Genomic DNA, 16,439 nt, shown 5'->3' on the forward strand with positions numbered 1-16,439 from the left:
CTAGGGACAGACGTGGCGTGGGCCCTCCCAGACCAGCGGCTGGGGAGCCGGTCGGGTGGGGTCACTGTGCCGCGGAGGCGGCCCCGGCAAGGTCGCGGCGAGGCTCAGCTGGCCGAAGCCCAGCCCCGGGCGCCGCAGTTGGAGCTGCAGAGCCGGAGCCGGGACGCGAGGCTCGGGCGCGCGGGCGGCATGGGGCAGGTGGGCTGGAAGGCTCTTTGCCTGTCGCTGTTCGACTACAAGACGGAGAAGTACGTGGTCGCCAAGAACAAGAAGGTGGGGCTGCTCTACAGACTGCTGCAGCTCTGCGTCCTGCTGTACCTGCTCGTGTGAGTTCGCGGCGCTTTCTTGGAAGCTGGGGGAGGGGCGGACACCGGAGCCCCGGGTGGGGGATGGGGACGCAGCCTGGGCCTTCTCCAGGGTGCTGGAACTTGCACAAGCTCGCGTGGTTTTCCCTGTGGTCCCTGCCTGGGGAGGGAGCCCTCTACCCCCTCCCCCGTCCCCGCTGGCTCTGTGGGCGGCCAGATGTGGGCAGGGTCTTCTGGGCTCCTTGGTTTACGAGGCTGCCCCTTCCCCAGGCTGGAAGCCCAGTCTTAGGGCGGTGGGAAGGGGGCAGGGATGCAGGGGGCTGGGCCATAGCTATTCCCGGAGGCGTCTCTGGGCCCGGACCTGACAGCTGGCCCAGCGCAGGTTATTTATAATCACTGAGCGTCAGTGTCTTACTCTGGGCTGGGGCAACTCACCACCCTGGCATGTCCTGGAACTCCCTTTCCATTAGCTAGCCCCACTCACGGCCGGCCTCTCCAGCATCCAGCTGGGTGTTCTGCTGGACCCAGAGGTCTCCATCCATTAGTCTAGCTGTCCCCTTCCTCCCAACCTATCCCCCCAACAGGAGCTGGTGCCATCAGCCCAGAGGCGATTCTCCAGGTTGTGCTGTCAGGTACCTGGCACCCTTCGGGAGAGGGAAGGGAACAGGTAGAAAGGCCGCAGCTACAGACAGCGAGGCCCTTGCTTCCTGGAGCAGGGCAGCCCTGACCCCGTCTCGCTCCCTCCTTGAAGCCAGGCGCTCCACTCCCTCAGCTGCACCCCCCCTGGGTGCTTTCCCCCAGTCCTTGGCCAGTGCTCTCTCCTTCAGGCCTAGGTGCTCAAGCAGCTCCCTCTCCTGCCCTCCCTGGCATTCTCGCTGTGTGATTAGAAGCTAATTTGGGGGATCGTTTGTTCAGTGTCTATTGCTAACATCCTCCAGTCTGTGGATGCCACGAGGGCAGGGCCTGGCACCCCTTCACCAGGGAGCAGGTGTGAAGTGAGTGTATGAATGAAGACGTGGAAGTGGATCTTGAATATGTGCTTAATGCTTCTGTCTGGGCCAGGCCAAGGCTGTCTCTGGGTCGTAGCCCTCTCAGAGTTCAGCCCAGGGCCCTGAGCGCTCTTGCTCTGCCCCAGGAGATGGACCTGCTCTGCCGAGAACCTGCTGTGACGCCCCGCGCAGCCCTTCGCCGCTTGCTCGCTGCCTAGGCTCACCCTGCGGCTTCCTGCCGTCAGCCTCAGTCTCCCAACTTGCAGAGGTGAAGTTGGACAGTTTCCAACATCAGCAGCAATGGGTTGTGTTCACTGAATCCTTCCTCTATGCTCAGCAATTTATAAGTGCTGTCTCATTTAAAAATTACATCTTACCAGGCATAGTGGCACACACCTATAATCCCCACAGGTTTGCCACCAGCTTCAGCAATTTGGTGAGACCCTGTGTCAAAAAATAAAATAAAGGGGGGGGGGGTGCTAGAAGTAGAAGTGTAGCTCAGAGGTAGAAAGCCCATGGATTTAATCCCCAGCACTACACACACACACACACACACACACACACACACACACACACACACCACATCTTTTGTGTTTTGTGTGAATATGCCACATTTTGTCTAACCATTCACATTTGACATACTGGATTGTCTCCACCTTTTGGCTGTTAGGAGTTATGCTGCTAACAACATTCTTGCACAGTGTTTGTGTGGACATGTGCTTTCAGTTCTCTTGGGTATATACTTAGAAATGAAATTGCTGGGTCACATTGTAATCCTGTAACTTCTTGAAGAACTTCCAAATTGCTTGTCATAGTAGATACATAGTTTTACACTCTGCTAATAATGTGCAAGGGTCCTAGTGTCTGCTCATCCTCACCAATGTTATTTTTAGTGTTGTTGTTTTTTTTTTTTCAGTACTGGGGATGGAACCCAGGGACATTCTACCTCTGAGCTACACCCCCATCCCCATTTTTTATTCTTTATTTTTGAAACAGGGTTTCACTGAATTGCTAAGGGCCTCACTAAATAGCTGAGGCTGTCTGCAAACCCTATCCTCCGGTCTCAGCCTCCCAAATAGTGGGATTACAAGTGTGTACCACAACGCCCAGTTTAGTTAGTTAGTTTATTTACTTATTTACTTACAGTGCTGGGGATAGAACCCAGGGGCATTCTACCTCCAAGTGACATCTTCAGCCCTATATTATTTGTATAGGTTTTTATTTGTTTTTATTTATTTATTTTTGGTGGTACTGAGGGTAGAACCCAGGGGCTTTCTACCTCTGGGTTATACTCCCAGACTTATTTTATATTTTATTTGGAAACAGGGTCTTACTAAGTTGCTAAGAACCTCAACTAAGTAGTTGAGGCTGGCTTTGAACCTGTGCGATCCTCCTGTCTCAGCCTCCCAAGCGCAGGAATTACAAGCGTGTACCACCACACCCAGCTTATATTATTATTATTTTTTTTAGTCTTTTTGTTTTTTTGAAACAGGGTCTCATTGAGTTGTGAAGCGCCTCACTAAGTAGCTCAGGCTGTCTGTGAACTGCAATCCTCTGGTCTCCGCCTCCCTCACTAAATAGCTGAGGCTGTCTGCAAACCACATCCTCATGTCTCAGCCTCCCAAATGCTGGGATTATAAGCATGTGCCACCATGTCCGGCCCTGACTTAGTTTTTTTAAAAAAATATATTATTAAAACAATATTTTTTGTATGCGTGATACTAGGGATTGAACCCAGAGGCATTTTACCTTTAAGCTACACCTCTAGCCCAATTTTATTTTTTTATTTGGAAATGTCTAATCAAATCTTTTGCCCATTTTAAAATCGGGTCACTTGGTTTTTGTTTGTTTGTTTGTTTGTTTGTTTTTGCGGTACTGGGGATGGAACTAAGAGGCATTCTACCTCCAACCTACACCCCCAGCACTATTTTTTATTCTTTATTTTGAAACAGGGTCTCACGGAGTTGCAAAGGACCTCAGTAAGTAGCTGAGGCTGTCTGTGAACCGTGATCCTCCTGTCTCAGCCTCCCAAATGCTGGGATTACAAGTATGTCACCACGCCCAGAGTCACTTGTCTTACAATTCAGCAAGAGTTCTTTATATATTCTGGATACTAGACCCTTATCAGGTGATTGCAAATCTCTCATCTCATTCTGTGGGTTGTCTTTTCACTTTTTTGCTAGTATCCTTTGATGTGCACATTTTTTTTTCAGTACTAGGGATTGAACCCAGGGGCATGCTACCTCTTAGCTACACCCCTGGCCCTATTTTATTTGTTATTTTGAAACAGGGTCTCACTAGGTTGCTGAGGCTAGCCTCCAGCCTGTGATCCTTTTGTCTTAGCCTCCCAAGTACTGGGGTCACAGGCGTGTGCTGCCATGCTCAGCTAAAAGTTTTTAATTTTCATGATCTTCAACTTGCCTATTTATATTTGCTGCTTGTGTATTTGGTATCAAAAATACGGGAATTTTTACTCTTATTTCATAGACTGCTCCTCACTTCGGGTTTGCCTGAGGTCCCCTCATGACTAGTTTCAGGTTATATATTGGCTGTTCCCCCAGCCATGTTTTTAAATTTTCTCTCTCTTTTTTTTATTGGTACATTGTAGTCATATTTCTTACTGGGGCACAAGATGGTAGAGGCATACATGCACACATAGCTCATTTAACCCTTCCCTACCTCCTTCATTCCCTCTATTTTTTCAGCCATTTATTTCCTTTTATTTACAGTTTGTGTCCAATGCAAATCAATTCCATAACATGAGAAGTTACTATGAATCAAAGCATAAGTACACAAACACAATATACAATCCAAATAGATGTCCAGCATTCAGGTATGAAGCACAAGCGGGTGTTCACACACACACGGTAGCTGCAGATATGTTTGTTCCCATGTAGGTTTTCTAGAGATGAAAAAAATGACTTTGGTTATCAACAGTACTGTGGCCATATTAGATACAAGAACACGTGAGCATCAGTGTGTGGCCGTGCGATCAAAAGCTTTTAGGAAGCGTCTCCTTTTAAAAGGTTTCTGTGTATCAAGGCAAAAGATTTACCGCTGAATCAAGCCCGCTCTTAGGCTCAAGAACAGGTCCTAACAACCTAAAAATATTGACTGATAACAGAAAAGCGTCCCAAATGTGGTTATTCTGATCCAAAGTTGTTTTTTTTTTTAAAGTATTTACAGAAAGTATAAAAATTTTTGTGAAATTCTTTTTTGTGTGTGTGGTACTGGGGTTTCTGGAAGCCCTTCTACCTCCGGACTACACTCCCAGACCTATTTTATATTTTTATTTGGAGACAGGATCTCTTAAACCAGCGCAGCTGGCTTCGAACCTGCGGATCCTCCTGTCTCCGCCTCCCAAGCGCCGGGATTACAAGCGTGCGCCACCGCGCCCGGCAAAATTTTGTGAATTTAATGCAAGTTAGCTTTCAGTCTTCACTTCCCAAATGCTTGATTTACAGTGTTGGCTCCTTCATATATTTGTCTTTCTAATGTCAAGATTCGTGATTTTACCTTCAAAACAGACCATATTTTCAGTTGTGAAAAGTATGTAACAGATGCAGAAGTAAAAAGCGCATTTTGAAATAAATTGGGGTTGATTTGGGTTGATGCAGTCCTGCTCTTTGCTATCAGTTTAGCTAAATGAATCTGGCGCTCTCATCAAATGGAAACAAGATGGGACTGACTTGCAGAGCCTTCGGCTACATAAGGATGGATACGCAGCACCATTTACTCATGGTGCTCGGTTGTGGGGATGGATTCCAACCCATCATCACCCTGGCACATGTCCGCTACTACGTCAAAGTCCAAACAATGTTAAACTCAAAGCATCAGAGGAAAAAAGAGTTCATTTTCCAAAAGAACAGCGATAGCTTAACAATGTGAAACTTTATCTGGATAGAATATATCGGCATTAAATTAGTACTGCAGAAACAATACACTGAGGATTTACAGTAATACCTGGAAGTTCCTTCTAAGTACATATAAATAGAACGGGGAAGCTTTTCAAATTACCTAATGCTTTTTGGCCTTAACAGACTTAACCAAATGAAAACTGAACCTCCATTCCACATTCCATCATTTAGATAAAGTCTATTCTTATTTTCAGAATTTCAAGTCTGTATTTCTTATGCCACATTCAAGGATATCATGTCTCAATTTGGAATGTTATCTCTTTATGTTTTGCACATGCCAGCAGATTTAATATTGGCTTTCAATGTCTGTGAAGCCCTTCACATGTCTTCCAACCAAATTTTGAATTCTCAACATATTCTCTGTCAATAAAATAAGGTATGGAATTAGTAGATTTTATGCAGGCCTGCTTCTTCCCTCACTCGGACTTCTGGTCACCATCTGGGTTGGGTTTAGAAGATGGGGAAGCAGAGACGTTTCTTGGCCCGAGTCTCTAGCAGTAGAGATGTAGGAGAGAGAACAAGACCATGAGGAGACCGGCTGTCGATGCAGGGCGCTGCCACCTGCGCTGGGGGTGGCGTGAGTTGAATTTGGGGCAGCAGAGGTAGTCTGTGAGGTGTTACTTGAAAGTGTCACAAATGTCGTTTGGTTTGAATAAATCTGCATGGGTAGGAGCAGCGCCAGCAGCAGCAGCCCCAGCCGCAGCCTGGCCACCATCGCTCGGCCCGTGTCCGCAGCACATCCGGCAGGATGCTAGGTACAAGGAGGAGAGGGGCGGCTCCAGGAGGGCACAACGAGCTCATTCCATTTATTATTTATTTATTTATTTATTTATTTATTTATTTATTTATTTATTTATTTATTTTGCAGTACTGGGGATGGAACCCAGGGGTATTTTACCTCTGAGCTACACCCCCAGCCCTATTTTTTTAATTCTTTATTTTGAAACAGGGTCTCACTGAGTTGTAAAGGGCCTCACTAAGTAGCTGAGGCTGTCTGCAAACCTGGATTCTCCTGTCTCAGCCTCCCAAATGCTGGGGATTACAAGCATGCACCACCATACCCAGCTTATTTAAAATTTTTCTTTCTTTTCTTTTTTCTATTTTCTTTTTTCTTTTTTGTGGTACTGGGGATGGAACCCAGGGGTCTTCTGCCTCCTGGATACACTCCCAGACATATTTTATATTTTTATTTGGAAACAGGGTCTCTTAAGTCAGCAGAGGATGGCTTCGAACCTGTGCGATCCTCCTGTCTCAGCCTCCCATAAGTGCAGGGACTACAAGTGTGTGCCACCACGCCCGGCTTATTTTTAAATTTTTAAACAAGATCTCTCTAAGTTCCTGAGGGACTTTGCTAAGTTGCTGAGGCTGGCCTTGAACCTGCAATTCTCCTGTTTCATCTTCCCAGATACTGGGGTTACAGGCATGCATATCTATCTCATTTAACCATCTTTATGACCCCTGCCGAGAGGCAGTATCACCCATATGACATTAGGGAACCATTGCTCCCAGAGTGCATTGGCTATGGGCTCACTTAGCCAGGACATGGCTTAACCAGTCTCAGCCCAGTCTTGCCCAGCTTTGTAGCCTCACTGACCTGCCTCTTTAAAGCCCCTGCCTCTGGGGTTGCTTGTTACCATGTAGGTCTATGTTTCAGGCAGCAGTGGAGCCCTGCCTGGGAACTGGGCAAGACAGGCAGAGCCCCGAGTCTGCCTCCGCCCCACCTAGGGGTGCTGCAACTCCCACCCCAGCCTGGGCCTTGGGAGATTGGCTGTGAAGGCAGGGATGTGGCTGACCCCCCGCTGGCTCCCTTCCTACAGATGGGTGTTCCTGGTAAAGAAGAGTTACCAAGACACTGATACCTCCCTGCAGAGTGCTGTTGTCACCAAAGTCAAGGGTGTGGCCTACACCAACACCTCGGAGCTCGGGGAGCGGCTCTGGGATGTCGCCGACTATGTCATCCCATCCCAGGTCTGAGCTCTACCCTGGGCCCAGGATGGCTGAACCTGGTTTGGGGTGTGTCACATGGGAAGCTACTGGGGGTGTCCAGGGACCTGCATCCTTTTCTCCCTTGGCTCAGGATGCAGATGGAGACCCTGTCCAGATCCCTTCCCCCACACCAAGCCCCTCCTCTCTCTTCCTGTGCCTTGCATAACCTCTGTTCCCAGTAATCTCGGAGTCTGCTGGTCCAAATGGGTGCAGAGAACTTGCAGCTCACTGTGAGTCAAGTGACCTCGAACGGAGAGCCCCTTTCTGATACAGCACTACACTGGGAATAGCCCTCAGCCTGTTCACAAGGCCACCCCATCACTGTTCCTGCTCTTTCCAGACCTTTGGAACCCAGGGGCTGAGGCCAGAATAGGAATTCATGGGGCAGGGTCACTTGGGATTAGGACATCGATGCAGAAACTGCGGGGTTAGTGGGCAGGTGGACCAAGCCTACCAATTTTGTAGCCACATTTTCCCTGACACCCATTGCCAGGCAGCCTTGGGAAGGGAGGAGGAGGCTCCTCAACCCTGCTCTGGTTCCTCAGGGAGAGAACGTCTTCTTCGTGATCACCAACCTGATTGTGACTGCCAACCAGCGGCAGGGCACCTGTGCTGAGGTTTGATTTGGCATGGGGGCTGGGGGAGCGGTGATAGTCTCCAGCTGGGACTGGGATAGATGTTTCTCCTGAAGTGGGGGCTTCTGTGTGCTCCAGGGTGCCAGGAGACTCTGTGCACTAGTGCATGGTACTTGCATTGTTTGAGAGATAATCAGGTTGTCAAAGAGTGTGGGCCCCAGGCCAGGGAAGAACCCCCTCTTTGAACTCTGGGGTCAAATTTTGGGAGAGCTGGCTGGGGTCTCCTCATGCACTTTCTCTCCTGGCAGCATCAAGGAGTTCCTGATGGTGCATGTTCTCAGGACAGTGACTGCCATGCTGGGGAGTCTGTTGCAGCTGGAAATGGTGAGGCTTGGCATGGCCAGGGCTGGAGGAGGGTGACGGGGACTTGTAATGGGGGCTCCTGGCATTGTCTCTGTCCCACCGCAGGGGTGAAGACTGGCCGCTGTCTGAGGGCGGGAAACTCGACCAGGGGCACCTGTGAGATCTTTGCCTGGTGCCCGGTGGAGACACAGCCCAGGCCAACGTGAGTGACCACAACTTCGGTCCAGTCCCATGCAGTGGGTCCAGCCGGGAGCCTCATGCTGAGGGAGATGTCAGGACATCTCAGAGAGGCCCGAGGACCATCCCAACTGAGCAAATTAACTGTCCTCGGCAAAGGCTCCAGGAATCCCAGGGAACAGGTCTCACCCCTGCCACAGGCCTGGGAGGTGTGGAGGGGCAGCGGCTGGGCCTCCTGCTCAGGCGGTCCTGCCCTGGCTTTTAGGGAGCCACTCCTGAAGGAGGCTGAAGACTTTACCATCTACATAAAGAACTTCATTCGTTTCCCCAAATTCAACTTCTCTAAGTATGTAGACTTGGCTGTGGATTGGGAGGGGGGTCCAGGGTTGGGGCCGAGGTTCATAGTTCAGGCCCCTGAGCTTTGGCTGGGTCTTCCTGTGCCTGTACCTGGGTCCCTGTGCATGGCGTGATGTGCATGTGCATGGCCCTCGTGGTGGCGGTGGTGGGGGCTTTGTTGTTGCCTGGGGTAACTGTAGGCTGGGGCAGTTGGTCAGCTTGGATCAGGGCCACTGTTGTGTCAGGCCCAGGGACAGCAGGTCTCACTCTCCTTTCATTGTTTACCCCCAGGGCCAACGTGCTGGAGAACAAAGATTTCTTGAAATCCTGTCGTTTTAGCCCTAAGAATCTTTACTGCCCCATCTTCCGTCTGGGGTCTGTGGTTCGCTGGGCAGGGAGCAGCTTCCAGGACATAGCGGTGGAGGTGAGTGGCATCCTCAGGGAGCCTCCCCGGGGCGGGGGCCTGGGCTCTGCGTTGAGGAGGTCGGTGTAGAGGGACCTGAGGCTGTGGTCACCTGCCCTCAGAAGCTCACTGCTGTCAGAGTTACTGTGACACAGGGCAGTAAGGGGCAGCCTTGGCTCTTCCGTACAGTTCTCAGATCTTGGGACATCTGCCGAAATGGAGTCAGGGAGTCCCACGGCATATCCTGGTCGTGTGCAGAGTGATCACAGAAGGACCTCACTGTTGCTAGGTCCTTCTCTCCTGAAGAAGGATGGGCCCCAATGCCGGAGCATGGGCAGTGTCACTTCCTCAGCTGCTCCTCTCCAGCGTGGGCCTAGAACTCCCCAAAGGCGTCCCCAGGGCTGACCTCTCGCCTCGGCCCTTTGTCCGTCTTGCCCAGCTCTCTGTGTGTGGCTTCTGCCAACCTCCAGAAGGCTTTGGCACCAGGCCTTGTTTCTTGTATCAGGGTGGTGTAATAGCAATTCACATTGAGTGGAACTGTGACCTTGATAAGGCTCCTGCTGAATGCAAGCCCCACTATTATTTTAATCGTCTGGACAACAACCAGGCAAAGTCTGTCTCCTCTGGATACAACTTCAGGTAACTCACCTTGTGCCAGCTTGTGACCCTGGCTGTTTCTTGTTCTTCCCCATGTACTGGCGCTGTTCCCCTCTTTCCTGGGAGTGAGGTCAGAGCAGGAGGTGAAAGGGAGACAGTGAGGAGAGCCGGGGCTCCCAATCGGGGCTGGGAAGAGTGGCAGCTGCACCCCTGCTCTTGCCCGGTGCTTGCTAGCAGGCTGAAGCCTGGCTTCTCTGCTGGGCGGAGTCCACACATTTGGTGGCCGGCGCTTGGTCCCAAGTGTTGGCAGGAGAGCCCTGGCCCCTATGGAGTACCTGGCAGAAGGCTGGATGCATCTTTGAACTTGGTTAGCGAGGGGGTCTGTAATGCTGGTGCTTGTCAGAGTCCTGGGGGGTCTATGTGCTCAAAGCAGCCACAGTCTGCTGCTGGAGGGGGAAGGCACAGGCAGGCTGAGGCTTCTCTTGGGCCCTGTGTCCCCCAGGTTTGCCAGATATTACCGGGACTCAGCTGGGGTGGAGTTCCGCAACCTGATGAAAGCCTACGGGATCCGCTTTGATGTGATAGTCAATGGCAAGGTATGTGGGTGCCCCGAGGCCTGGAGGGTGGGCCAGAAGGCTGGACAGTACCCGGAGACCTGGATGAACACCTTGCCTGCTCACCTGCCTCGTCTCTCTTTTAGGCGGGGAAGTTCAGCATCATCCCCACCATCATCAACGTGGGCTCTGGGGTGGCGCTCATGGGTGCTGTGAGTAACTCTCCCTTCCCTCCCCTGCTTCCTAAGCTGTGCAGGGATGGGGGTAATTGCCTGCCCAGGAGAAACGTATCCCAGTGCCTCCATAAAGCAGGAAAGCTGGCGAGATCAGGTGCCGTGGGGCTTCAGTCCTGCCAGCTGCACCCAGGTGGCAGAGGCATAGTTTTTCTTTCTATAATGAGGCAGCTCTGGAGCTGTGGATGTGGTGGTGGTGGAGAGTCGGCTTGAGTCAGATCCTAGCCATGGCATGTCCTAGGGTCTCTGGGATCCTGGATTAGCTCCTGAATGTCTAAAGTCTCCATCTTCACTTCTGCTAAAACCCTAGGCTAGCCTAGGGTTACTTGACCTCTTCGCTATTGACACTTTGGGCTGCATAATTCCTTGTGCATCCTTGGCCTTTACTCTGCTCCCTGCAGGTGCCATGTCCAAAGATGCCTCCTGACTGTGAACCAGTAGAATAAAGGCATGAGAGGCAAGGGCAGCAGCCTGTCATCCTTTCTCAGAGGTGGACCCAAGTTGTCCGCTACTGGGAGAGGACACAGTGTCTGGAGCTTCCCTCTGAAGAGTTTCCTCTGAATGCCTGCAATCCCCTTTGTACTTCTGGACAGATTTGAACAATGTGGGTGCTGTCTGTGGGTGACTAGAACTCATACCAGTAAGTTCCTTTTGTAATCCAAATACTTGGAAGTCTGAGACAGGAGGATTGAGAGTTCGAGGCCAGCTCTGGCAACTTAATGAGATCCTGTTTCAAAATTTAAAAAAATATAAAAATTAAGAAATAGGACTGTGGGTATAACTCAGAGGTATAATGCCCCTGGGTTCAATCCCCAGCGACACAAGGGTGGGCCCCAAACAGATTCCTGCTAACTTGCAGATATTATCCTTAGGGAAATCTGGAAATCTACATTTCTTTCTTTCTTTTTTGCAGTACTGGGAATTGAATCCAGGGCATTTTACCTCCAAACTACCCCCAGCCCTATTTTTATACTTTATTTTGAAACAGGGTCTGGCTAAGTTGCAGCCTAAGTAGCTGAGGCTGGCTGTGAGCCTGTGATCCTCATGTCTCAGCCTCCCAAATACTGGGATTGCAAGTGTACGGCACCAAGTCAGGCTAGAAATGCACCTTGCTCCTTCTATAGGTCCTGTGGCAGTTTCCAGGCATGACAAGCTTGCTCCTTCCTCCATAATGCCCTTCCCAGGCTTTCTTTGCTTTGTATAAACTCCTATTCAGCCCTTAAGACTCAGCCCAGATATCCCTCCCCAGGCTGAGTGAACTCTTGTCTTCTTTCTGCTTCTCTTCTTTTCCCCATTAATTGTAGGACTTGCTTGTCTCCTGCAGTAAAGAGTGAGTCCCCAGAAGTTCTATGGCCCTTACCCTTCCTGCACTTGGTGCACTGTTGGAGCCTAGTGCTACAGGCATGATGGTCTGAGGTCAAAATAGCATGGTGGGTACTTGGCTCTGGTCTAACTTTATGTCTACCATGGACCAGCTCTGCAGCCCTGGACAGTTTTCTCATATATTACTTGGAGACATGTTACCCCCCTCACAAATTGTTGTAGGATAAAATGGTATGAAGTCCAGGGTTCTGAGTCAGGGTCCCTAACTCTTTTAGGGAGCTTTCTTCTGCGACCTGGTACTCATCTACATCATCAAGAAGAGGGAGTTCTATCGCGACAAGAAGTACGAGGAAGTGAGGTCGGTTAGCTGAGGGGAGCCCGAGGAGCCCCCTGGCTTGGAGCTTTCATCTGGCTGGGTACTGGCTTCTGGTTGTGGAGGTGGGGCTGAAGGGCTTGGGAATGCCGAGGTGTTTCAAGTGTCTGCTCCACTGAACTGGATTCTGCTTCAGGGCAGCCCAGGGAAGAAGAGGCCTCCCCAGGTCATTGGGAAGGAGACATGGTTTATAGGGTCTTCCAATATTTTGACATGATTTTGGAAAAGTCCCAGGTCTCCTTAGGCCTCTGTTTCTCCATGGGCGAGATGAGAGAGTTGGTTATAGAGTGCCTTCCTGCACTGAATAGTCCAGGATTCTTGGATTTGGTGGTCCTGGTGGGCTGGAGTTGAGGGAAGCTGGATAGTAAGGAATACATGAGCCTCTTTCCATGTCTCTTGAGCCACTGGCTTGGTTGTGCACGCGCACACAGCGTGTAGAACAGCAGCACATGGAATCTTCATGAACAGAAGGGGCAGGGCCCTGGCCCTTGGGGAAGGATTCCTGCAGGAGCTGAGACAGGCACCTCTCCTTCAGCTCCACCACAGCCTGGGGTGGCGGGTACAGGGTCTGCCTGCAAAGTCTGCCTTTATTGAACTCCAGCTGTAGCTGGAACCAAATGTGGGCTGCACTGAGCACCATCTGGCTGCAGTGTGGAGGAACGAGGTCAGTGGCCTGCTAGGAGAGCGGTTCTTTAGGCATGACCCGCCAGTGTCAGGGAGGTCTCTGCAGGGCTGTCTCTAATTAATGGGTCATGTCCTGCCCAGGGGCCGAGAGGACAGTACGCTGACAGCCGAGGCTGAGATGATGGAGCCAGGGCAGCCAGAGGAGCTGCTGGAAGAGCAACCCCAGGCGCGGTCCAGCAGTGGCCACTGGAAAGGGAACGGAGGTGTGTGCCCGCAGTTCCTCCAGACCACCAGGTGAGGCGCTGTCGGGCAGAGTCGGTTGAGGACTGGGTTCTTCACAGGAACCTCTTGGATGCCTGCTCTAGGGTGGTCTGGACGCATGTTAGGATGTCCAGGACCCAGGAGATCTATCTGGGCTGGACTCAGGAGAGAGGGGTTGACGGTGATGCCATAGCCCTTCGTGAGCCCCACTAGCTCCCCAAGCACCCTGGATCCAGGAGCAAGCCAAGTGTCTAGTATGGTGTTCTAGCATTCAGATAGTAAAAGAACTCCCTTCTCCTGGCCTCTCCTTACTAGGCCAGGCTATTTGTATATGTCAGGTGTGTGTGTGTGTGTGTGTGTGTGTGTGTGTGTGTGTGTGTGTGTGTTACTGGGGATTGAACCCGGGGCATCTACCTTTGAGCTACACTCCCAGTCCATTTATCATCTATCTATCTATCTTTTTTTTTTTTTTTTTTTTTTTTTTTTTTTTTTTTTTTTTTTTTTTTTGGTGGTACTGGGGTTCCTGGAAACCCTTCTACCTCTGGGCTACACTCCCAGACCTATTTTTATATTTTTATTTGTAAACAGGGTCTCTTAAGCCAGCGAGGCTGGCTTTGAACCTGCACCATCTTCCTGTCTCCGCTTCCCAAGCATGGGGATTACAAGCAGGCGCCACCACACCCAGCTATCTATCTTTATTTTGAAACAGGATTTTGCTAAGTTGCTAAGGCTGTCCTTGAATCTGTGATCCTCCTGTCTCAGCATCCAAAGTACTGGGATTACAGGTGTGTGCCACCACACCTGGTTTATATCAACTTGTTTAAGTAATGTAACAGGGTGGAAACAGATATGCCTTATTTTACTAATGGGAAAGCTATGGCACAGAAAGTAACATGCTCAAGTCCCACAGCTAATAAATGGCAGAGTTGGGCTTTGAATCCAGGTGGTGTCTCTAGGATGCAGTTCTCCAGTAGGTTACCCTGCCTGATCAAGCCCCTCACCCCCCTCTACCTCACATCAGAAAGCTTTTCTGTTTCACTTTTCTCTGTGGACACTTTGGGCTGCCTTTCTCTGGGGTGCTGCTTGGAAACCTTGGTCATCCTGTTTTTTTTTTTTTTTTCTTCTTACAGATGGGACCTGAACCTGGTGTGGGGAGCCCTAGGCTGGGTCAGGAGGCCATGTTCAGGCCTGCTTTGCTTCTGCCTGTGTGTGTGTGTGTGTCCATTTGTACATTGTATTGGGGTCTAACTCAGCCCCCCCTTTTTTTTTTGTTCTGAAGCAGGGTCTCACTAGGTTTCTGAGAGAGTCTCACTAAGTTGCTGGAACTGGTTGCTGGTACTTGGCCTCCCAAGTACTGGGATTACAAGTGTGGGCCACCAGGCCTGGCTTTCCCCCTCCTGCTTAGTCAGGCTAGGGAGTTCCCAGGTCTGAGAGGGCTCTTTCTCTGCCCCAGCTTTCATTTCTTGTGGACATGGATTTGAGGTTTTGGCAACCTCCTTCTGGAAGGAGCTGAGAAATAGCTTGAGATGGAGAGGAGTGAGGAGGGAAAGGCAGAGGCTGGGGAGACCAGCTAGGGCAGGCCTCTGCGTGCTCCCCAAGTGGATGGCCACTTCTGGAGCACCCACCTGAGTACCTTAGCCCTCAGGGGGAAAGAATGGCCATCCTGCCTTTCTCAGCCCCATTTTGCTGTGGGAGGCTCTGTGCTCCAGCTGCCGCCACTGCTCCAGGTCTGCAGAAGCCTCAGTCCGAGCATCTCTTTGTGTTTGAGCTGCAGCCAGGAACCTAGACAGATTGTCCCTTTTTTTTTTTAAATATGGATACTGATTCTTGTTCTGTATACTTGTACTGGTGCAGTATAATTATATATCACAGCCAGATTCAAAGCGATAGGTAAATACAGACACACAACACCTGGCATATTTCCCTCCATATCCAAACCAGCCCCTTCTTTTCTCCTTCCCTATACATGTCAGTGAGATTGATCATGATACCTTCATTGGTGGACACAGCATTACTTGAACTGTTCCCTTCCTCAGTGTGTGTGTGTGTGTGTGTGTGTGTGTGTGTGTGTGTGTGTGTGTGTAGTACTGAACCCAAGGGCATTCTACCTCCGAGCTACAACCCTAGCCCTATTTTTTATTCTTTTTTTTTTTTTTTTTGGGCGGATGGAACCCAGGGGCATTCTCCCTCCAAGCTACACCCCAGCCCTATTTTTTATTTTGAAATGGTCTCACTGAGTTGCAAAGGGCCTCACTTAGTAGCGAGGCTGTCCATGAACCGTGATCCTCCTGTCTCAGCCTCCCGAATGCTGGGATTACAAGTGTGTGACACCACACCACTTCCCTCAGCTTCATTTTCCCTCCCCATTCTCTACATGAGCCGACTGCCCATAGCACTGCCAGCCAGAGGCGGTGGCCACTGTGTGTGGCTGCCTTTAGGGGTGACCCTATTGGCAGGGTTCCTGACCATTCTGCCTTCTGTGTGCCCTCTCCCACCCACCCGCCACAGGACTGGCATCCTGGAGAATGTGAAGGGGAGAGGGGAACAGCTGCAGACCCTGCAGACGGTGGAGACGTAGCCAGAGCTGTTGGCTGAAACTGGATTTGAGGGCGAGAGGACACCTGGCCAGAACCACCCACAGCTCTGAAGTGGGAAGAGACCTTGGGCCTGCATGGGACAGGGGCTTCTGAGAACAGCCATCTCTCCTACACTTTGGGATCCTGCTACAAGCTTTTTGTTAGGTGGAGGGGAGTCCTGGCAGCCATATTGGCTCAGATCCAGAAGAGGAGGCCCTGGGGCAGAAGCCCAGGGGCCAGGGCGCGACATTCATGCGTTCACCCATGCAGTAAGCGTCTACTGGTGCATGCTGCATGCTTGGTCCAAAGAGATGCTTAAACGAGACACTGACCTGGTCCTCTGTGAGAAGGTACACATGTAACTCTCTTCAAAGCCAGCAGAGACATCATGGTTGGGGTCCAGCCTCTCTGCCTTCCTCTGGCCTCAAGCTGAGACTTCTGACATATTCCTGTAGGAAATGACGATTGCCCAGAGAAAGCGCTTGATAACATCCAAGGGGATATTAGGCCTTTCCCCCAGGGATAAAATTTAAAGGTGGCCATGGAGGCAACAGGAAAGGATTGGACTTCAGGAGGCAGCTGGTTCTTAAGGGCAGAGGCCAACTCCAAGGTAAAATGGGAAGGGGAGGCAAGGAGGCCTCCACTCCATTATGACCCCCAGTTTAGCCTCTGGGAATGACTTGCCCTGATGAAGATGCATTTGCCTATGTTGTGGGGCCAAGACTCCTTGATGGTTTTCCCTCCTCTTTCCTCAGAGGGCTGGTCTGAAGTGTGGAAGAAGGAAAGGCTTAGCAGGTTGTAATGAAAGGGAGACTCTCACTTCCCTAGTCTGTCCCCACCCAGCTCC

General features: G+C 50.8%; 1 protein-coding gene and 1 pseudogene across 2 annotated transcripts; one reads left to right on the forward strand and one right to left on the reverse strand.

Moving 5' to 3' along the window:
• Positions 1 to 189: 189 nt before the first annotated feature.
• On the forward strand, positions 190 to 15,594 carry P2RX5 (purinergic receptor P2X 5; the record flags this gene model as incomplete). The annotated part of the gene is made up of 14 exons (XM_080713981.1): positions 190 to 326; positions 7,029 to 7,179; positions 7,743 to 7,814; positions 8,081 to 8,156; positions 8,241 to 8,337; positions 8,578 to 8,658; positions 8,940 to 9,072; positions 9,557 to 9,690; positions 10,151 to 10,244; positions 10,349 to 10,414; positions 12,034 to 12,120; positions 12,782 to 12,795; positions 12,897 to 13,049; positions 15,525 to 15,594. The coding sequence occupies 14 exons, from the start codon at positions 190 to 192 to the stop codon at positions 15,592 to 15,594; spliced, it is 1,365 nt and encodes a 454-aa protein (XP_080570107.1).
• LOC308274989 (signal transducer CD24-like) lies at positions 5,703 to 6,755 on the reverse strand (annotated as a pseudogene). The gene is made up of 2 exons: positions 6,690 to 6,755; positions 5,703 to 5,962 (listed from the first exon to the last, which is right to left on the reverse strand). The product of its transcript is annotated as a signal transducer CD24-like (transcript).
• Positions 15,595 to 16,439: the final 845 nt, after the last annotated feature.

This window comes from Muscardinus avellanarius (genome assembly GCF_963383645.1).
Source record: "Muscardinus avellanarius genome assembly, chromosome: 16".
NCBI lineage: Eukaryota > Metazoa > Chordata > Mammalia > Rodentia > Gliridae > Muscardinus > Muscardinus avellanarius.